This window comes from Myxocyprinus asiaticus, chromosome 3 (assembly GCF_019703515.2).
Source record: "Myxocyprinus asiaticus isolate MX2 ecotype Aquarium Trade chromosome 3, UBuf_Myxa_2, whole genome shotgun sequence".
Lineage (NCBI taxonomy): Eukaryota > Metazoa > Chordata > Actinopteri > Cypriniformes > Catostomidae > Myxocyprinus > Myxocyprinus asiaticus.
The window spans coordinates 56226501-56250082 of record NC_059346.1 but is presented as its reverse complement, the minus strand read 5'-3'; the positions used below and the strand labels follow the sequence as shown (position 1 = coordinate 56250082).

At 41.8% G+C, this 23582-nt stretch overlaps 1 protein-coding gene across 2 annotated transcripts in view; it reads right to left on the bottom strand.

Moving 5' to 3' along the window:
• Positions 1-2197: 2197 nt before the first annotated feature.
• The window catches only part of LOC127417114 (serine/threonine-protein kinase PAK 3-like), an 87472-nt gene continuing 66087 nt past the window's right edge, over positions 2198-23582 (bottom strand). For both annotated transcript variants that reach the window (XM_051656824.1, XM_051656829.1), the window contains 10 exons: positions 19338-19490; positions 18941-19115; positions 16418-16481; positions 7481-7529; positions 7279-7391; positions 5855-5972; positions 5657-5756; positions 4996-5192; positions 3344-3481; positions 2198-3088 (listed from right to left, as the gene is read on the bottom strand). In XM_051656824.1, coding sequence (XP_051512784.1) covers positions 2999-3088; positions 3344-3481; positions 4996-5192; positions 5657-5756; positions 5855-5972; positions 7279-7391; positions 7481-7529; positions 16418-16481; positions 18941-19115; positions 19338-19490 — 1197 coding nt within the window. In that variant the 3' untranslated portion in view covers positions 2198-2998. The remainder of the gene's footprint in view (positions 3089-3343; positions 3482-4995; positions 5193-5656; positions 5757-5854; positions 5973-7278; positions 7392-7480; positions 7530-16417; positions 16482-18940; positions 19116-19337; positions 19491-23582) is intronic.

The window sequence follows — 23582 nt, the reverse complement described above, 5'->3', positions numbered from 1 at the left end:
TCGTTCATCTAAATGCCAAGGGTTACTTAATTTTTATCTGCATACTGTAACATCTCATGAACTGGCAGGCATTCTAGCCTTTCAAAAGTGTGTTCTTTTGTCCACGAGCCCACATGGATGCACTATGACTGCTTTGTGATTCTCTTTAGTACAGACAACTACATCTATAGACAAAAACTACAAATAAATCTACAAAAACTGGGCTGCACAAGGACAGTCCACGCATACTGTACTGATGACGAAATTTGCGTCACACGCACTTTGTGCCAGACATAGCATGCAGTTAATCAAAGTGTACATCGGTCTTAACACGTGTACACTGACCAACAATTAAAAAAAAGTCGATGGAAGGCAGTGATGCATCCTGTGTGAAAGCTCATTAGCACATAAATGTTTTCAGCCAAACGCTGCTCTTCAATTGACTGTACAGATTCACACATTGTTTTCTGACAATGTGTAATTAGCAGACGTTGACACACCAGCGGTGATTTCCTACTCCATAATGCCCAAGATGTAACACATTAGCCCGCTCTACATTTGGCTCACAATGGCTTGGTTGGTTGGTTTTGCATTAGCTCTTAAAATGCAGAGAATATACCTATGTGTTCTTATATTCATGCCTAGAGGCTGTGCCCTACGGCAGAGATATTGCACAAGAAAACATGTTCTGCGAATCCATTATGGCAGAGAGTGAGAGAGACAGAAAGAGAGAGAGAGAACGGGTGCCTTCTAGCAAATGAAATATGCGCATAGCCTTCAAATGATTGTTTTTGTGTTCAGTAAAGTTGAGTAATTATACTTTACTTGAAATAAACGAAGACTAGGATTCACCTTCAAGCTTTAGGACCATTGAGAGCTTTTGCATTATTCTCCTGACAAATAACACCTTACACTCTGCTGCATCTTATGGCTACGGCCTGCAGTTTTTCACACCAAAATTAAAAAGCTTACACACATACAGTGGATTTATTGCAAAACATTGATCTCATTTTACAGAAATCCCCCCAAATAAAAAAAAAAAAAAAATGCAATGATTCCAATAATTCATAAATAAAACTGTATATGGTTACAATCTTAAAACAAACATTTCTTTATCTTGTCTTGCGATTTAGGCTCTGTTGGGTCTATTTCCCTGCAAAAAGTGTTAGTTCATTCCACTAGATGGCAGCAAGTACTGGGAAAAAGAAAATTTCCTCTTTTTTCACCATCCATCGCAATCTACAAATCTGACATGCAGGTGGCACTCAAATGCAACTGAGCACTCAAAAACGTGTTCATCCATAGGCATTCAGTCTATTTTATGATCCCACACATTTTCCACACTGTTTTGTTGAATATCTTGGCCTCTGAGAGGACTATAAACTTAATCTAGGCGTCATTTCAAAGCTGACATCGTCAGTGTCAAGAACATATTTTGCGTATGATTTTTCATGCCTTTTCTGCTGGACTGCATCTGTTGTTCTGGACATCTGAGACATAGATTATTCACCCAAGCAAGCTCACAGATGAGTAAAAATGGCTAATTTGGAAGAAAAAAGCCTAAGGTAAGAGCTGATATAGAGTTTGTGGCTACTTGAAAGAAGTGGCGTACAGAAGCAGTGATCGGAGCAAACATTAGACATTAGTCTTTGTTGTCTTACAGAGATCATAAGCAGTTGTAGAAAATGGATGTATGTATGGATAGATATTTCACTTTGTGATTATTTTGATAATTATTTAAACTGCGGTGTTATGGCTCATTCCTGAGAATGAGAGCTTTCGTTTGATATATAACTCTATTTTAGGTCTGTTTGAAAAACTTTTATATTTATATTGCTACATCATTTCCACAGGCTGGTGCTCATTTGCGACACAAAGGCTTTTAGGTCCTATATTGTTATTTTATGTAACACAAAAGTGATGGAGGTCTGTGAAAATTTCATATTCTAAGCTTTCAAATGGTACCACATACAGTATGACTATTTATGTATCCAGGGACTTCTTTTAATCTTAGCGTAAACGTATTACTCACTACTAGCCTTGCCGACTGGACCATTTACATTACCATAATGCAAAAAATCTAATTTTCATTAAAGCAATGTGAAAAAAAGCTCTATTATTTCAATTCTTAAGTACTTCCTTTATGATAATTTAAATAAATATATAATTGTATTATAGTATTTTTTATTACACAAATTGCATTATGGTAATGAGAATTGGGGGGGGGGGGGGGGTAAAATGTGCCATAAGAATAATGTCACAATGATAGCTTTTTATGCAAAATATCAGTTTTTATTTCTGTCTTTTGATTTCGTGGTGAAATTTCACCTGTTTTTGTGGGATTCCCCCTTGTACTTATATTTCTCTCGCTCTCCATGTCTCTCTCATACATACACACATATGCAGTCTGGTTTGAACGCTCATACAGTGTAGAAAGGAAGTGATTGCAGTGAATAGCTGTTGTAGACAGTCATGCAGATGTTTTGAGGAGATCCCGAGATTTGGAGGTACACATCGTCAGGCCTTTATCACAGGACATCCCTGTAAAACCCAAAGCAGGTCGCTAGTAATTCAAGACCACAGTTCAGAATAGATTAAATAACAGAATAAACAGGATGAGTGTAGAGGTCTACTGTAATCCACATCATCTTTCATTCCACAGAGAAGGAACAAAGGAGTTGTTTCTCGTCTTTCAGTTTGTTGGTCTCCTTTCCAGAGGTCTGGAGGTGGACACACACTGATGGACTGGTGCAACAGTTCCATACATAACAAGAGGTGTTTGAGGGCCAGGCAGCAGGGCCGATCCCATCCAAAAGGCATTGAAGAGCTGTCAGTCAGCCATATAAGAGGAAGTGAATGTGTCTGCGTGTGCTTATGTAAGGTTTTTATGTCCAGATTCAGATATTGTGTCATTGTGCCATCACACATCTACACACTGTACCTCTGTCGCTACGAGCATAGTGTATGCATGTAACTGTGTGAATGTGTATGTTTGTGAGTGTTGGGTATGGGGAATATCCTAGCGGCTGCTATTCTTGATAGCTTCCTTGGCGGCTACAATCAGTGGAGTCAAGCTGGAAAGAGGCTTGGCAAGCTTCAGGAATGAGTGCTGTAAAGAAAGAGAGAGATAGAAAGAAAGAACAAAATTGAATTGTGTACTTTCGATCTCGGCATCTCACAATCGTGTAGGCCTGGGCTCTGTTTAAAACACTAGTAAACTGCCTACATAAATTGCATTGTTAGACATACTGTAGTAGGAACCCTCCTGACTTGAAGGCTGTTCCAAAGAGTAGGCAGCAAAATATAAAAGTATAATCACTCAAATTTATACAGTTATACAGATGTTCAAAGTTTAGTTTGTTACCTGTAGCAATTCTTTAGCCGAGCCTCTCCGGTCCACATCCATCTCCAGACAACGGTTCAGGAAGTCTCGGAATACTGAGGACAGCCGCTCAGGATTTTGTAGTTCTGGAGTGCCATTGGTTGCGATTAAATACAGGGCCTAACGGAAGGGAAAACACATTTATGCACATGTAAAATGTGAGGGAGGTAAAACTTTTAAGATAAGCATACCGGATGGTTTAAAAATGAATTGTAAAGGATAGTAAATAACAACATTTTGTGTTTTGTCAAAATTATTCTTTTGAGGTGGGACTACTTTTCTAACCTGTAAGAGCATTACAGATGTCTAAGAGCAGCTAGATATGTGAATTTTCATTCATCCCTGTGACATTAAAAATTTGGCGACAAAAAAACATCTTGTGTGTTCTATGAGAAATCTGAGCTGAGGTTGACACACTGTGTCAGTCAGTGCATGAGTTTCATTGAAGTCATCCGGCATTGTCTCTCACTCTATGATCGCTAGGATTACTACTACACTTTAACTGAGAAATAGGGTTCAACTAACAGCTTCAGCATTACTGACGATGATCACCCTTACAAAAATCATGTCCTACGGGGAAAAAAATGGCAGCAAATTCACCACTGATTTTTTTCAAACTTGCGGCAAATTGTGCATTGTTGCAAAAGGTTTGCTGCAGGTTCACCACTACTGGTGAGGAGCTGGCAAACATTTGTGGCGAATCACAAGCTCATTTGCATGTGAAAATAATGAGTGCCAAATTGTATTTTTGTAGCAAGTTTGTAGCAAGTTTGCGGCTTGTTTGCCCGAACTCTAGATTTGTTGTAAGGGCACAGCTGAAGAGAAGACATAAACTTTCAACATGGTGGGGGAGAGAACACTTTCTGTGTCGTGTCAAAATAAGAGTTCCCCAAGAAATATACAAGATTGAAACTGCCATACTACATGTTTTCTTTCCGACAACAAAACACTTGAATGTAAGTGAAATACTCAAAAGATTATTCCGATAGCAAGTATGGCAGCATCACTCCATGATCGGAGTGGTCTATTATCACACTACAGCTGAGGAATAGAGTTAAACTAACAGCTCCAGCATGTTCATCACTGCAACAGATGCAGGTAATCACACGTCTTTCTCTTTCTCTCTCTCTCTCTCTCTCTCTCTCTCTCTCATACACACACACACAGACATTCTTGTTTCTCCAATAACTTGTTAGAAACAGCCGAGGCTGTCTTTACTATTTCTAAAATGTGGTTTTCAAATTAGTAACAGAGGCCTCGGTGCATCTTTCTAGCTAGCAATGGCAGATCCTGAATCCCTAGCATAAGAAAGTAGTTCCTCACACAGGACACACATTTCAGCTGTCAAAAAACGCAAACAGATGTACATATTAACATAATTCATGTTTTAAATGTATTATATATATATATATATATATATATATATATATATATATATATATATATATATATTTTAAATACGTGTAACCCAAGTAAAGTAACTTAATTGAAAGCCAATAACTGTAATCGGATTACAAGAGTTTAAAATGTAATGCGCTACACTTCTTGTGGTACTATAAAGTAATTCAATTACAGTAATCAATAACTTTGTATTTGCATTACAACCAACACTGTACAGTTCTGAAGGGTCTTACCCTGAGTGGGTTCTCATTCAGGTATGGTGGTTCTCCCTCCACCATCTCGATGGCCATGATGCCCAAGGACCAGATGTCCACTTTGGGGCCATAGGCCTTCCGGGTTACGACCTCTGGGGCCATCCAGTAGGGTGTGCCCACCATGGTGCTACGCTTGTTCTGCTCGGGTGTGATCTGAGCACAGAAGCCAAAATCCGCTAAAGAGAGAGAAAGAGAGAGGGTTATGATTTGGACTATGTTTGTGATGCTTGCCCTTGTGTTCTGAGAGTTTTTTTTAGAGCATTACTAAGTGGATGCAAGGGGGTTGCTTACTACCTCAAGTAAAAAGAGCCTACTCTAAAGTCCCTAGATATAGCTCTTGTCCTTTTTTACATTTATTTTTCAACGTTTTATCATCTACCTGCCGAAAACCCAAAGAATGATAGCTTAGAAAAGTAACAGCATAACTATTCTAAATGAGTCATACCATTTTAGGTAGCACTCATGTCCATAGCACAAATGGTGCAGGACAAGTTATGTACGAAAATGTAATAATAAGTCATATTTAGGGTTTGTTCAAATCCCCAAGTATGAGGAATAGTAATAGTGATGCTTGACAACAGTATTAATGAGTAAAAGTTTTTAAAAGTTGAATAAGCTTGATTTGGAGTGAATAACTCACTGAGTTTCACCGATCCGTCCAAGCCCAGCAGGATATTGTCACTCTTGATATCTCTGTGTATAACCTGATTTAAATGCAGGAAGTCCAGAGCCTGTAGACACTGTGAAGACATGCACACCCTAAAAGTTAGTATGCGAGTCAGACTGTGTGTATCCGAGTCTGTAAGTGTGTGTGTGATCTATATAAATTGTGTGTTACCTCTCGGCATACAGCAGCGATCTGTCCTTCATCCATGCAGGTCTCTGTTACCACATCAGTAAGTGAACCACCTGCCAAATATTCCATCACCACCCACAACTCATCTCCTACCAGATAACTGAAAGAGAAAGATGAAAACAATACATACCAACAATCTATTCAGGTTTTTGGAGGTTTCAGGTTTTTATGATTTGCTAAAGACTTTTTAGTGGCATTTAGATTTATTGAGAAGTATTGCACATGCTTATGAGAATAATACAAGCAGAAGCAATAAAATTATCCTAACAGTTCTATCCTATCAAATTTAAAGTAAATAAATACATGTATGTAAATTGTTAGTAATTTGTTTGTAATTTTTTTTAAATATATTATATTAATATTAGGGCAGTCAGTATATTAACCCTTTAAGCTCTGAAGGTGTTTTTAAAGATTTCCTGTTTCAGTGGCATACCCAAAATTAAAGGCTTATAACTCGACAAAAAACAAACAAACAAACAAACAAACAAAAAAAAAACAAAAAAAAAACAAGGAGGGTCAAGTGTTTGGTATCATTGTAAAGAAAACTTTTCACATTTTTTTAATTATATAGATTATGAAACATTCTGAGACTATCAGCCTAAGAAACTACTGAAACAAATAAAACGTAATAATTGTTCATAAAAACTATTTACACATGCAAACAAAACAATGACAAATGGTTTGCATAGCATGCCGGTTTCACAGAATGAGTGCCTTTTGACTCACTTTACTTGGCGCCACCTACTGGTGGCCATAGGTAACATTGTGCTTCATGTGGATCATCTAATGATTTATGCATCAGATTACCTTGTGTGTGTGCTCGTTTGAAAGATAATCACCTCCTCTAAGTAATGATATGTGATATTTGTTCAGTTTATTTTACGTGAAGTTATAAGCGAAAATGCGGCATAGATGCAACACCAACATAATTGTCAAAGACATATACTTAGCTATTACTCACTATATTTTTGTCTGTGAGTAAAACAAATATTGTATACTGATTGTATTCTACTCTTTGAGAGCTTTCCAATGACATATGACACATGGGTATTTGATCAGTTTGATGTTTTTAGTGATTACAGTAATATGTGCAGTGCAATTTTGTTTGAATAAATTATCAAAATGGAACACTTCTGATTTGTCTGAAAATTTCCGAGCACTTGTTTAGTTTTGGTCATATTGCCTGCATGCATTGGAAATTAGAGCTTCTAAGCTTTAAAACGATACCTGTTTTGTGTTGGTCAAGAATGTAGTTATTCATATTTTGAATTTTTTTTTTTAATTAAAACTGAATTTGAACTGAAATTTTCCAATTAAAATTTTATCTGTGTTAAATATTTAATGCTGTTAAACATCTTGAATTAATCTAAGAGGTTAACTGTAAATATAAATGCTGAAGGTTGTACCTGTCCAGGTAGTTGACTATATTTGGGTTTTTGTTTTCCCTCATCACTAGAATCTCATTAATAATGAGCTCTTTCTTTGGCTGCTGCTGCAGGTTCATCTGTTTGATTGCCACCTGAATACATGAGAGAGAGACAGAGAGAGATATAAAACTGGATGGAAAACATGCTAACATGTCAGTGCTGGAGATATTAACTAGCTCACCTCTTGTCCAGTGGCAATGTCAATAGCGGTGTATACTGTCCCAGATGCCCTGAAAACAGAGAAGCAGGTGAGAACTGTACTAAATTACATTAGTTAATTTTCAGCACTACCACATGAGAGCAATAGGGGGCAGCACAGAATTTGCCATTGGAATTTCTCAATGCCCTTAGAGATCACATCTCAAGCATTATGAGAACTTCTATGTATATGATTTAAAAAAAAAACTTAAATAGTGCAGATATAAAATGGAATGGAAAATCAAATGTAAAAAAAGAAGAATATTGACTGTAGAGTAAAATAAGCTTTCTGTTGATGTTGATCAGTCTGTGTTGCAGGTTTAATTAAATCAGACACAAATACAAAAGGATACAAAATGGCCAGACTCTAAACAACTTACCACACGACATTAAAAGCAGAATACTGTGTGATTTACACAAGGTTGAACACTAAAATCAATCTGATACATACAGTAAAGATTAACATAATAACCGTCTACATCACTGTATAACTCCTCACTCTCTCAGACATTTTAGTTATAATTCGCTACAGGGGTCACCTTTACACCAGCATCATCTGGGCATTTTCCTGGGCACAGCTCATTAACATGTCTATTTGTTTGCACTCATTCTGCTTTACATCAGTACTAAAGCTGGGATGCTGTACACACACACACACACACACACACACACACACACGCGCACGCACGCACTCTCTCTCTCTCTCTCTCTCTCTCTCTCTCTCTCTCTCTCTCTCGCTCTCTCTTTCTCTCTCTTTTTGTCAGGGCACCAGGCCATAGACTGTTATCAGGGTGCATATCATGTATAATAGAGCAAGTCTGCAACTGGATCAAGTGCATTCAGGTTAAAGCCACACGGAAGCATTCTGATCCTGGTGCAGTTTGTCTGCTCAGTATACATGGACTGCCAGCAACTGACAAAAATATGCACAGGCCTGAAATCAGTTATGAAGGAGCACAAGGATGCAGTATTTTCAGTTTCAGCTTGACAACTGCTTTTTTTTTTTTTTTTAAAGGGCAGGTATATTAAGAGATAATTAACCCAAACGTATTTACATTTTGCCATATTCTACTCACTCTCATGTTGCTCGAAACACACATATGTCTATTTCATTGGAACACAAAAGGAGATATGTAGCAAAATGTCCAGACTGCTCTTTTTCATACAACTAACAAGGACTAGGGATAGTTCACCCCAAAATTCTCTCATCATTTACTTGCCCTCATGCCATCCTAGATGTGTATGACTTTCTTTCTTCTGATGAACACAAAGATTTTTAGAAGAATATCTCAGCTCTGTAGGTCCACACAATGCAAGTAAACAGGGTCCAAACTTTGAAGCTCAAAAAAGAAAATAAAGGCAGCATAAAAGTAATCCATAAGACTTCAGTGGTTAAATCCATATCTTCAGAAGTGTTACGATAGGTGTGAGTGAGAAACAGATAAATATTGAAATCCTTTTTTACTATAAATTCTCCTCCCTGCCCAGTAGGTGACAATATGCATGAAGAATGCGAATCGCCAAAAACTAAAAAAGAACTGTTAGGAAAGAAGAGCGCTTAGGAGGATTGTTTGAAAGTGGATATTTATAGTAAAACAAAACACTTAAACATTGAGCTGTTTCTCAGCCAAACCTATTATATCACTTCTGAAGACATGGATTTAACCACTGGAGTCTTATGGATTACTTTTATGCTGACTTTATGTGCTTTTTGGAGCTTCAAAGTTCTGGTCACCATTCATTTGCATTGTATGGACCTACAGAGCTGAAATATTCTTCTAAAAATCGTTGTTTGTATTTAGCAGAAGAAAGAAAGTTATACACTTCTGGGATGGCATGAGGGTGAGTGAATGATCAGAGAATTTTCATTTTAGGGTGAACTATCCCTTTAAATTTTCCTCTGATCCTCACACAAAGTTGTTGTATGGCTTCAGAACACATGTAATATAGCGAACAACTCATATGGTCTACTAGGGCTGAACGATTAATCAAAATAAAATCGAAATTGAGAATTGACCCATTATCAAACCGCAAGGGCTGCGAATTAATTAAATTAGTGCAGCGCTGCCTGCTGTGCTGCACTAATGTAAGCAGCTCTGTTTTGTCTGTAGTATGTAGTGCTTTCCTAAATACATATAAACAGGCTCAGTGTATTTCACATACTCTGAGCTCGCATGAGGCTTATTATTTTCAGTGTTTTTTTGTGGTTTCAGAGCAGTTCTGTGCTCAAATTCTATCTATCTATCTGGTCTCCTGAGTGACAGATGTGCTCTGAGTTTGGTTCGGAGTGCTAACGTGCGCCATGGACATAATACTTAATATGCACATTTGTGTAATTTCACACATGTTTGGCCAATACAATTTACTATACAAATCTAAAATAACCCCATGACACCAGGTTTTTGTAGACAGAAGGGAAGATGAGAGCTGTTCACTGCATTAAAAAGCTGTTGTCAACTTCACTTCTTTGCCAAAATAAAAGCTTCTGCCAAAATAAAGGCTTGAGGTTTTAACCGGACAGCATAGCAATACCACAAGCAAGTTAAGAAACTATTAATAAATAAATGACCATTTAATAATAATAATAATAATAATAAAACGTAATAAATAAAATATTTATTATTATAATAAAATTATATAATATTAAAGTTGACTGGGTTTAAAAAAAATAACGATGAAAAGTGGGATGACCCTTTGACAAATTGGACAAAATGTATGTAGCGAACAGTTGCAATGTAAATGTAATGATTTTTTGCTCTGTGTTTCACTGTTTTATGTATTTATTTAGTTTGGTTCTGTTTAAGAGGACTCAAGTGTTAATACTCTTTTTAGAACAGTATTTCTATCGGCTGTAGAGGATGGGCTAAACATTGTGTAATTTTGGTCAAATGGAATCACTAACACTGTTTCCCTATCTGTCACTCACTAGACGTTGTGTCAATGTAGTGACACTAGGGGTCACTCTTGGAAGCCCGAGACACCTCTGGTCTTTGATAAGGTCAAAGACCTTTGATAAGGTCTCCCCGCCTCGGTCCTTCTACCAATGGTTATGAGGCCAGCGCGGCTAGCACTGGGGCGATTTGGGGACCCCAATGGGACCACCTCCGCCGGGTATCACCCACGGACCTCCCATTCCCCAGCACACTTGTCTGCCCTGATCGGGCTTCCGGATGAGTCCGCTGGCTCGTCTCATGGCGAGTTCGACCTCTTGTTCGGAGCCCGCAATGCTGATGAGCTCTCGAGCATAGCATCGGAGAGCGGGCTCGTCCAGTCAGACGCGGAAACCTCAGCTGGGCTCCCCCCCTTGGGTACGGTCGCCCAGTCACAGGCTGACACAGAAATGATGGACATGCTTTCCCGGGCAGCCGCAAGCGTCGGGCTAGAGTGGAACCCTCTGCTCTCCCCTGAACCCTCGCGGCTCGATGATTGGTTCCTGGGCTCGCGGCGCTGCTCACAGCCACGCCCCGCTCCAGTTCCTTTCTTCCCAGAAGTGCACGAGGAGCTGACAAGGTCGTGGGAGGCACCCTTTTACTGCCCGGTCCTGATCTTTCAGCTCCCCCGCCCTCACTACCCTCGATGGTGGGGCGGCCAGGGGCTATTTGGCGATTCCCTCGGTGGATAAGGTGCTCACAGTGCACCTATGCCTGCAGAGCGCCGCCACCTGGCGTGGGCACCCAAAGCTCCCGTCCAAGGCCTGTAGGTTTACGTCATCCCTGATGGCCATAGCCTACAGTGCTGCTGGACAAGCTGCCTCCGCCCTGCACGCCATGGCTCTCCTGCAAGTTCACCAAGCCAAGGAGCTAAAGGAACTGCACGAGGATAGTTCCACCCCAGGATTGATGCAGGAGCTGCGCTCGGCGACCGACCTCGCTCTCCAGGTGACGAAGGTCACGGCGCGGTCTCTCGGGTGGGCGATGTCCACCTTGGTGGTCCAGGAGCGCCACCTTTGGCTCAACCTGGTCGAGATGGGAGAGGCCGACAAGGCACGGTTCCTTGATGCCCCCATTTCCCAGGTTGGCCTATTCGGCGACACCGTCGAAGACTTTGCCCAACAGTTCTCGATGGTGAAGCAGCAGACAGAGGCTATCCGGCACATCCTGCCCCGGCGCGGCTCAAGATCCCGCACACTGCCTGCTCGTCCCAAGGGCGTACCCCTGCGGTGACTGCACCGGCTCCACCGCATCCCGCCCCTTCGGCCCAGCCCCGGCGTGGAGCACACCGCAGGAAGCAGACGCCACCTGTCTCACGGCCGGCCGCCAAGAACCCGCGAAAGGCTTCGAAGCGCCCCTGAGATGGGCGACCCAGGGATGACGAAACCCCACTGCCTTGGAGCTGGTAAGCAGTCCACTCCATCCCCCGGTGGAGGGCTGGGAGGAGAATCTTTTGTTGCCTTTTCATTTAATTTCGCCGCATGCCCAAGTGGCTGCGGTACCCAACAGTTCAGCAAAAGAGCAGTTTCCTCGTTCCCTGGGTCACATACCCGGTGCGCATGGCCATCATCACAACCACCGTCCACCATTCCATTTTGGCAAATTTGGTGCTCCAGCGGCGGTCTCCCCGCCCCTGCGTGCCCAGCTGTGGCACACATCCGCACCCAATGTGACAGTCTCCACGGGTCACAAGGACAGGCCTCTTCCTCCCCCATCCCAGGCTGTTCCGGGGTGGTCACAAGGAGCCAGGTAAGTGCTTCGATGTCCCTGAACTCAGCACGGCCACAACATGGCATGGCACCTCAGGCTCCGTCTCGCCGTGAGGCCCCAGCTGCCGGTACACCTGACGAGATTGTCCCCTTGGTCCCCCTTGCCCGGAGCTTGGACGCGTGTGCTTTCCAACCCGTCGCGATGGCTGATCTGGACCGTCCGACTCGGCTACGTGATTCAGTTTGCCAGACATCTGCGCAGGTTCAGCGGTATCCACTTCACCTTGGTGAAGGGCGGGAAAGCTGCTATCTTGCGCGCGGAGATCGCTACCCTCCTACGGAAGGATGCGATAGAACCTGTTCCTCCAGCCGAGATGAAGAAGGGGTTTTACAGCCCCTACTTCATTGTACCAAAAAAAGGCGGTGGGTTGGGGCCAATCTTGGACCTGCAAGTACTGAACTGGGCTTTACACAGACTCCCGTTCAAGATGCTGACGCAAAAACGCATTCTAGCGAGCGTCCGGCATCAAGACTGGTTCGCGGCGATAGACCTGAAGGACACGTACTTCCACATCTCGATTCTACCTCAACACAGACCCTTCCTGCGATTTGCATTTGAGGATCGGGTGTATCAGTACAAGGTCCTACCTTTTGGCCCGTCCTTGTCCCCTCGCGTCTTCACGAAGTTCGCAGAGGCAGCCCTTGCCCCGCTAAGGGAAGTGGGCATTCACATCCTCAACTATCTCGACGATTGGCTAATCCTAGCTCACTCTTGGGATGTGTTGTGTACACACAGGAACCTGGTGCTCTCGCACCTCAGCCGACTAGGGCTTCGGGTCAACTGGGAAAAGAGCAAGCTCCTCCCGGTTCAGAGCATCTCTTTTCTCGGCTTGGAGTTGGACTCAGTTTCACTGATGGCGCGCCAGACGAACGAGCGTGCACAGTCGGTGCTGACCTGTTTGAAAGCATTCAGACAGAAGACAGCGGTTCCACTGAAACTATTTCAGAAGCTCCTGGAGCATATGGCATCCTCAGCAGTGGCCACTCTGCTTGGGTTGATGCAAATGAGACCGCTTCAGCACTGGATTCAGACTCGAGTCCCGAGAATGACATGGCACCACGGGACACATCGCGTGGCCATCACACCGATCTGTCACCGCCTCTTCAGCCCTTGGACCGACCTCATGTTTCTACGGGCAGGTGTTCCCCTAGAGCAGGTGTCCAGGCGTGTCGTGTTTACGACAGACGCCTCCAAAATGGGCTGGGGTGCTGTATGCAACGGGCATGTGACTGTGTTGGCACATCAACTGCCTCGAATTGCTGGCAATTCTGCTCACCCTGCGGAGGTTTCGGCCATTGATCCAGGGAAAGTGTGTGTTAGTTCGGACAGACCTCAAGTCGCTGCGAGCCACTCACATCCCGGGCGACTGCAGAGGATGCGCTGTCACGGCAGGTTACCCTCAGGGGAGAGTGGAGACTCCACCCTCAGGTGGTCCAGCTGATTTGGAGTCGATTCGGGCAGGCACAGGTAGACCTGTTCGCCTCCCAAGAATCCTCCCACTGCCCACTTTGGTACGCCCTGACCGAGGCACCTCTCAGTATAAACATGCTGGCACACAGCTGGCCCCCTGGACTTTGGAAATATGCATTTCCCCCAGTGAGCCTACAGTGAGACCCTGTGCAAGGTCAGGGAGGATGAGAAGCAGGTCATCCTGCTAGCACCCTACTGGCCCACCCAGACATGGTTCTCAGACCTCACGCTCCTCGTGACAGCCCCCCCATGGTGAATTCCCCTGAGGAAGGACCTTCTTTCTCAGGGATGGGGCACCATCTGGCACCTGCGTCCAGACCTCTGGAATCTCCATGTCTGGCCCCTGGACGGGACGCAGAAGACTTAAGCAGCCTACCACCCGCGGTGGTAGACACGATCACTCAGGCTAGGGCCCCCTCTACGAGGCGCCTGTATGCCTTTAAGTGGCATCTGTTCACTAAGTGGTGTTCTTCCCGATGAGAAGACCCCCAGAGATGTGCAGTCAGATCGGTGTTTTCCTTCCTGCAGGAGAGATTGGAGGGCGGCTGTCCCCCTCCACCTTGAAGGTGTATGTAGCCACTATAGCGGCACACCACGACACAGTGGATGGTAAGTCCTTATGGAAGCACGACCTGATCATCAGGTTCCTGAGAGGTGCCAGGAGGTTGAATCCCTTCAGACTGCGCCTCGTTCCCTCATGGGACCTCTCTGTAGTTCTTCAGGATCAACGGAGAGCCCCCTTTGAGCCCTTGCAGTCAGCTGAGCTTAAGACACTCTCTTTGAAGACTACCCTCCTGACTGCGCTCACTTCAGTCAATAGGGTAGGAGAACTGCAAGCATTCTCTGTCAGCAAAATGTGCCTGGAGTTCAGTCCGGGCTACTCTCAAGTGATCCTGAGACCCCGACCGGGTTATGTGCCCAAGGTTCCCACGAGCCTTTTAGGGACCAGGTGGTGAACCTGCAAGCGCTGCCCCAGGAGGAGGCAGACTCAGCCCTGACTTTGCTGTGTCCGGTGCACGCTTTACGCATCTATTTGGATCGCACGCAGAGCTTTAGAGTCTCTGAGCAGCTCTTTGTCTGCTTTGGTGGACAGCGGAAAGGAAGCGCTGTCTCCAAGCAGAGGATTGCCCACTGGCTCATTGACACGCATGCACAAGTAGGTAAATCCGGGACAGCTGGCCGGGTGTATTGCTTGCGCATAGCACCTTTCACCTCCCCTGAGCTGAAGACGTGCACTGTTGACTCCCAGTAGTTTTCACAAATTGTGTTCCCTGGATGATTTCCTCCGAGCCCTGAGGCAAACGAGTTTGCGGAGAAACTCGCTGCCGGCTCAGTACACGTGCTACTAAGCCCTGTACTTGGGTAGGTACTCCGCATGTGGTGGTTCCCCGTAGGTAACCCCATGCGACGTATATCTTCCGCTAATTCATTTCCCTGTTGGTAAACTGCATCTTCCTTGGGCAGAGGCCCCTCTGCCCCAGTCACCATGCTCATAGAAACTCCTCCCCCGTAGGGTAGGACCTACCATGGGACTTCTCCACATGATATACTTCCTTGTACTTGGCTACGAGGTACACAGTGGTCTGCCCGTCACACACCGCCAGTTCATGTAACACAGTTCAGCCAGTTGCGGCATTTCGTATAGGGACCCCTAGTGTCACTACATCGACACAACGTCGAGTGAGTGACAGATAGGGAACGTCCTGGTTACTTGCGTAACCTCCGTTCTCTGATGGAGGAAACGATACCACAATGCTGAACTACCCGCTGAAATGGCCGGGACCTTGTCTCGGCTCCTCAGCACAAAACCTGAATGAGTGGTTGCATACCAGCTCCTTTTATACCCGTATGTCCTGGGGAGTGGTATGCAAATACCACTCGCCAATTTTCATTGGCCTTTTATCAAAGACCAGAGGTGTCTCGGGCTCCCAAGAGTGACCCCTAGTGTCACTACATCAACACAACGTCTCGTTCCCTCCATCAGGGAATGGAGGTTACGCAAGTAACGAGGACGTTTTTTGTTTTTTTTTATGTTTATCATATCACATTTTAAATCGCAATTGCAATATTTTTTTAATAAATCACAATTAGATTTTTTGTCCAGATCGTTCAGCCCTATGAACTACTTTAATGTGTCTTTTTTTCCCTTTTGGAGCTTGACAGACACTGGTCACCATTCACTTTCATTGTATGGAAAAGAGCAGCCAGAACCATTCTGCTAAACATCATCTTTTGTGTTTCTCAGAAAAAGGAAAATGTGCTATGAATACATGGGCACTTTTATAAACTTTTATGGTGCTTTTTTGTTATTTTGGACCCCCAGCAACAGCCCTTGTTCACATTCACTTTCACTGAATGGAAGCAGGCAGCATTTCAACATTCTTCAAAGTTTCTCGATTTGTGTTTCATGGAAGAAAGAAAATCATACAGGTTTGTAATTTGTATTTTTAACTATTCCTTTAAGAGGTGGTCAGCTGCCAAACTCAAAGCAGACTCCCACTCTCTCTCTTTCTCTTTGGCCTCTAACCACATCTGGATTAAATTTTTATGTTTTTCTTTGACACATCTCTTTTTCTTCTCTATATGACTCTTGGGCACATCTTCACCCTGTGACCCAGCCCTACTTTCTCCCTTCTCTGTACAAGCATCTCTCCCTTCTTGATTTTCTTGTATTCTTTAGTTTTTGTGGTGTGAAATGAGAGGCTGGGTATTCAGCTGAGTGGGAAGGTGTGTGTATAGGATAGACTTACCCTTGCCCTATTTTCTCAAAACGTGTGTATTTCTTCTTGGGATCGCCAACACTAACAATGCTTCCTGGAAGAAAGCAGAGAGCTCTGTAAGATTATATACACACAGGAGCAAATGTATGTGGAGTGATGCATGCTGGGAGTTTGGCTCACAGTCCATGTAATCGTTGATGTTTGTGAATGACACAGACAAGGATGCGCATCTGTTTGTGTGTCACTGGCAGAGTAAGAACATTAATCTCTGTCAGTTGTAAGGACTGTAATCTCTGTTTTAGGATTTAGTACTGTTAGTAATCTGAATCATGTGTGGGGTTAAAAGGAACCACATGCGCCACTGTGAATCAGCTCCTCTCATAGCGCTCATAGAGACGTCAAGGTTTTCAAAACATTTTCAACAAAACCTATCGTAGTCCTTCAGAAGACTTGGAATATGATGCATGAGTCGCATGGACATCTTTTATGATGGATCCTTTTTAAGCTTTAAAGTACAGAGCCTTATAGAGGACAAGGCAGGATTTTTTTTTCTGAAATAGTTTTGCGTGCCCTCGCAATAAATTTACCATGGTTTTACTATGATATTCGTAGTGAAACCAAAGTGATAAAACAGGAAAATGAAAATTATGGTAATAAAAATAATAATTTTGTGGTTATTATGGTTTTACTATACGAAAACAATAGTTTAACTATTGTTTTATTATAATAATATTGTAGACTGTAGTAAACATAGTTTTTGGTGTAAATATTTTTCTATAGTAATACTGTGTGCACACAAAACTTATTGCGAGGTAACGCAAAACTTATTACCAGGGATGCAAACTATTGCGAGGGAATGCGAAATTATTGCCAGGGAATGCAAACTATTGCGGGGAACACAAAACTGATAGCGAGGTCACGCAAAACTATTGCGAGGGAACGCAAACTATTGCAAGGGAACACAAAACTAACTGCGAGAGCACTTAAAACTTTTGCGAGAGAACGCAAAACTTATTGCGAGGGAATGCAGACTATTGTTATGGAACGCAAAACTGATTGCGAGAGAATGCAAAACTATTGCAAGGACACACAAAACTTATTGCGTGGGAACGAAAACCTGATTGCGAGGGTAAACGAAACTTACTGCAAGGGAACGCAAACTATTGCGAGGGCACACAAAACTGATTTAGAGGGCACACAAAACTATTGCAAGGGCACGCAAAACTATTGCGAGGGCACACAAAAATTATTGCGAGGGAACGCAAAACTATTGCAAGGGCTCGCAAAACGGATTGCTAGGGCACGCAAAACTATTGCGAGGGCACACAAAACTTAAAGCGAGGGAACGCAAACTATTGCGAGGAAACACAAAACCATTGCAAGGGCACGCAAAACGGATTGCTGGGGCACGCAAAACTGTTGCGAGGGCACGCAAAACGTATTGCGAGGGAATGTAAACTATTGCGATGCTACACAAAACTTATTGCGAGTGAATGTAAACTATTGCGAGGGCAAATAAATTCCCACCGTTTCCTATAAGGGGCTTTGTATTCAATTGAGTCAGTATCCACTGCCATTGTGTTGAACAGGTGGTCTGAGATATTCATTAAAACATCTAACTTTGTGTTTTGAATATAAAATCATACGGGTTTGAAATAACATGAGGGTGAGTAAATGATGACAGAATTTTTATTTTTGGGTGAACTATTCCTTTTAGAATCACATAAGCTCCTACTAGATAAACTGAAATTCCTACAGGATTTTTGCTCCTTAGAGGCTGTTGTATAATCACAGGAGGAGCTACAAGAGCTTTAAAAACCTGAAAGATTACTTAATGTCCTCCTGGGGCCTTTTATCATATTGATAGTTATAATAATACTATTGGGAACTATGTGTTCTGAAAGATCTACTTTCAGTTTTGTGTTATATGTTGTGTCATTTATGAAATCCCACAGGAATATTCCCCTTTGAATCCTTTAGGATTACTTCAAAACTATGAGAGAAATTTCAAAAGGAATCCTCTACACATTTCTTAAGGACTTTTTTAACAAGATATCTTCACGTTTCAAATAACTAGTGTAACTGAGCAGAGCACCTTAAAAGAGCATCTTGGCAAGAGGAAGAATGTATCTAATATGAAAGATTTGTTGGATTTCTATGTAGCGAGGTGGAGGAAAAAATTATGAATTCATATTTATTATAAACACCCTCCATTGTTCATTTAAACAATAGAAATCGTAATTTTTAAAAAAAAGAAATGGTTCACCAAAAATGAAAATTCTGCCATCATTTACTCCCCCCAATGTTGCTCTAAACCCACATGAAACGGTAAAGAAAAAAGGGAAAGGAAAAAGTATATAAATATAAAACAAGAGATGCAATGAAAGTGAATGGTGACTGAGGCTAACATTCTTACTAACATCGCTTTTTGTGTTCCACAGAAGAAAGAAAATCATAAGAATTTGGAACCACGTGAGGGTGAGCAAATAATGGCAGAATTTTCATTTTTGGGTAAACTGTTCCCTTTAAGTCTATAACACAAGGCCCACATACTGAGTTTTTCCAGTATTTCCTCATCAGTCATCTTGGATTTCTTCCTCTGCCGGTCAGTGTGACGGTACAGCGTACTGGACGTGTTCTCCGGTTGGACCTGGGACTCTGGAGGGGTTGTGACCTCTTTGACAGGAGCAAGAGTTGCAGCCGGCTCAATGACAGAGCGTGTGTAGATCTACAGACATACAGTGACAAAGTGACAGAGGGAAGGATGAGATCTCAATTGTTTATCGAATAGATATGATTGATAATTATATTATTATAGGCCATTTTACTTCTCTTGCAGCCTTGCAAGCAATGGTATTTCCTCGTTTTATTCCATTCTGTTTACAGAAAACAAATGGCTGATGTATAGTTATATGTGTCTGACACCTACAAAATAAGCATGTGTACTAACAGATTTGGTGTGCTCTGGTCGTGGAGCGATGATGGGCGGGACCTCATCCTCATCATCCTCATCATCTTCTTCATCTTCCTCCTCCTCTTCCTCCTCTTCTTCATCAGACACCGGAGGCGCAATCGGAGGTTCAGACGCTGTCTTAGCACCTTGCTGCGTTCACAAACATAGACATACACATATGCACAAAATATAAACAGGATTAAGTGTTCAGATGCATCATCGTACTGCTCATTGTGTAGCATTCATAACCGCAACATTTCACATTTAAACAAGACCACATCTTCTTAATGTATAATTGAAGTTGCTCCAGCCACAATTCATTTCAACCTCTAGAGGGCAACATCATAAACACAGCCGAGCTGAGTGGAGCCCAAAAGCGAAGTGAACTACTTTTTTAAAAACTTTAAATGAAACAGTAGGAATTACTTGACAATAAACATTTCAAACAGTAGTATGCTTTGTTTTTGTCACATGAATGACCTTGTCACAATGCATTTTGCATTCAATAATAATAATTACTGTATCTTTAAAAATAAAAAAAACTGCTATTTTGTACTTTTAATCCAATTTTCTGTACAACTATCTGAACTTTTAGCAATCTGAACAAATAATGATGTTAAAAATTGTAACTGCTTCCGGTTCGTTCATCACACATCACACAAAACAAAGGTATTCAGTGCAGTGTGCTCTGTTGCACATTGCACATTTTGGCAAATGTGGTAGGTCATCTGAGTATGCATACTGAAAATATGCAGACTATACACAGTATACATACAGTATGCAGCAGGAGTAGTAAGAGCAGTATGTTAGTATCAGCTTTCGTTTCACAGCCAATGTTTTCTGTCCATGTACATTCATGTTTTGAATTATAACTTTTATGGACAGGATCCTGCTGCTTATATTATAGCATTTATGGACAATGGTCTGTTAAAGAACTGCTGTTATCTCTGCTATGTATCTCCCTATATAATTTTGTGAAAGTTCATACTGTAACTGGAATTTTATTTTACAAAACTTTAATCCAATTATATTGACAGCACTGAAATTAATAAAAACAGAAGCATAGCTAATCATATTAGGCCAGGAGAAAGAGCGTGTGATGCAATACAATCATTGTTCATAAAAATTATGTAGGCTAGAAGTTTTATTTACACTGAAAAAAGGGGAAAGCAGCTCTATTGAAAATACTAAACTAGTACATTTGAAATGAACTAAATACATTTATGTTTGAGATGAGAACATAATTATATAGCGTAAAGTCCAAGTGATTTTCAACAGTCATCAAAAAGTGATATCATCAAATTGCTATGAAATATTAAAATGGATTCAGACTTCTAACGTATGGTGTTCACTTAACAAGATTTTTACTGCTTACTTTATTAACTTATTTAACCCTTAAACGCATACCTCAGGTCTTTATAGATGTGGGACCTCATTCCACCCCCTGTACCTCATCCATTTTTTGGAGTTGTGCCAAAACCTCTTTAGTATTCCTCAATCTATCTCTTATAAATAGTGTAACACAATATATATATATATATATATACAGGTGCATCTCAATAAATTAGAATGTCGTGGAAAAGTTCATTTATTTCAGTAATTCAACTCAAATTGTGAAACTCGTGTATTAAATAAATTCAATGCACACAGACTGAAGTAGTTTAAGTCTTTGGTTCTTTTAATTGTGATGATTTTGGCTCACATTTAACAAAAACCCACCAATTCACTATCTCAAAAAATTAGAATATGGTGACATGCCAATCAGCTAATCAACTCAAAACACCTGCAAAGGTTTCCTGAGCCTTCAAAATGGTCTCTCAGTTTGGTTCACTAGGCTACACAATCATGGGGAAGACTGCTGATCTGACAGTTGTCCAGAAGACAATCATTGACACCCTTCACAAGGAGGGTGAGCCACAAACATTCATTGCCAAAGAAGCTGGCTGTTCACAGAGTGCTGTATCCAAGCATGTTAACAGAAAGTTGAGTGGAAGGAAAAAGTGTGGAAGAAAAAGATGCACAACCAACCGAGAGAACCGCAGCCTTATGATTGTCAAGCAAAATCGATTCAAGAATTTGGGTGAACTTCACAAGGAATGGACTGAGGCTGGGGTCAAGGCATCAAGAGCCACCACACACAGACATGTCAAGGAATTTGGCTACAGTTGTCGTATTCCTCTTGTTAAGCCACTCCTGAACCACAGACAACGTCAGAGGCGTCTTACCTGGGCTAAGGAGAAGAAGAACTGGACTGTTGCCCAGTGGTCCAAAGTCCTCTTTTCAGATGAGAGCAAGTTTTGTATTTCATTTGGAAACCAAGGTCCTAGAGTCTGGAGGAAGGATGGAGAAGCTCATAGCCCAAGTTGCTTGAAGTCCAGTGTTAAGTTTCCACAGTCTGTGATGATTTGGGGTGCAATGTCATCTGCTGGTGTTGGTCCATTGTGTTTTTTGAAAACCAAAGTCACTGCACCTGTTTACCAAGAAATTTTGGAGCACTTCATGCTTCCTTCTGCTGACCAGCTTTTTAAAGATGCTGATTTCATTTTCCAGCAGGATTTGTCACCTGCCCACACTGCCAAAAGCACCAAAAGTTGGTTAAATGACCATGGTGTTGGTGTGCTTGACTGGCCAGCAAACTCACCAGACCTAAACCCCATAGAGAATCTATGGGATATTGTCAAGAGGAAAATGAGAAACAAGAGACCAAAAAATGCAGATGAGCTGAAGGCCACTGTCAAAGAAACCTGGGCTTCCATACCACCTCAGCAGTGCCACAAACTGATCACCTCCATGCCACGCCGAATTGAGGCAGTAATTAAAGCAAAAGGAGCCCCTACCAAGTATTGAGTACATATACAGTAAATGAACATACTTTCCAGAAGGCCAACAATTCACTAAAAATGTTTTTTTTTATTGGTCTTATGATGTATTCTAATTTTTTGAGATAGTGAATTGGTGGGTTTTTGTTAAATGTGAGCCAAAATCATCACAATTAAAAGAACCAAAGACTTAAACTACTTCAGTCTGTGTGCATTGAATTTATTTAATACACAAGTTTCACAATTTGAGTTGAATTACTGAAATAAATGAACTTTTCCACGACATTCTAATTTATTGAGATGCACCTGTATATATATATATATATATATATATATATATTTTTTTTTATGGTTACCAAAAGTGATTAGGGTCTTTAGAGACCTGAGGTATGTAAGTGTCTGTTTTTCTTTTTCTTTTTTTTTTTTTTTTGTGCATATATTATATTTTTTATGATTATTACATATTTATTTATGTTTACTATCATAGGATATCTATTTCTTTGTTTACTACAAGAGAAATGAGTACAAAACTGGCCAAAAAAAAAAAAAAAAAAATCGCCATTTGGATTTAAATAAGCAGATACTTAAGAGCCCATGATTGGATCATTATTGCAGTGATTAATATGTTTCAGCTGGCAACAATTCTTTTAACCCTAACTGATGCGGTGTGTAACTTCTCATTTCTTAAACAACCATATCGAAAGACGTATCCTGTGGTCGTGGAAAAGATGTTACTGTGTTTCAGAAGGGGCAAATTATCGGCCTGCATCAAGCAAAGAAAACAACTGAGGAGATTGTTGAAATCACTGGAATTGGGTTAAGAACTGACCAACGCATTATTAAAACCTGGAAGAATAGTGGTGAACCGTCAGCTTCGTGGAAGAAATGTGGTCATAAAAAAATCTTGAATGATCGTGATCGGAGATCACTAAAACGCTTGAAGTCACATCGTAAAAAATCGACAGTAGAACTCGTGACTATGTTTAATAGTGAAAGTAAGAGCATTTCCACATGTACAATGCAACGAGAACTTACAAGATTGGGACTATACAGCTGTGTGGCCACTAGAAAGCCACTTGTTAGTGACGCTAATCGAAAAAAGACTACTTCAATTTGCTAGGGAGCATAAAGATTGGACTGTGGAGCAATGGAAAAAGGTCATGTGGTCTGATGAGTCCAGATTTACCCAATTCCAAAGCGATGGGCACGTCATGGTAAGAAGGGAAGTGCATGAAGCGATGCACCCGTCATGCATAGTGCCCACTGTACAAACCTCTGGAGGCAGTGTTTTGATCTGGGGTTGCTTCAATTGGTCAGATCTAGGCTCAGCAAAGTTATGCAGCAATAAAATGAAGTCAGCTGACTACCTGAATGTACTGAATGACCAGGTTATCCCATCAATCTTCCCTGACGGCACGGGCAT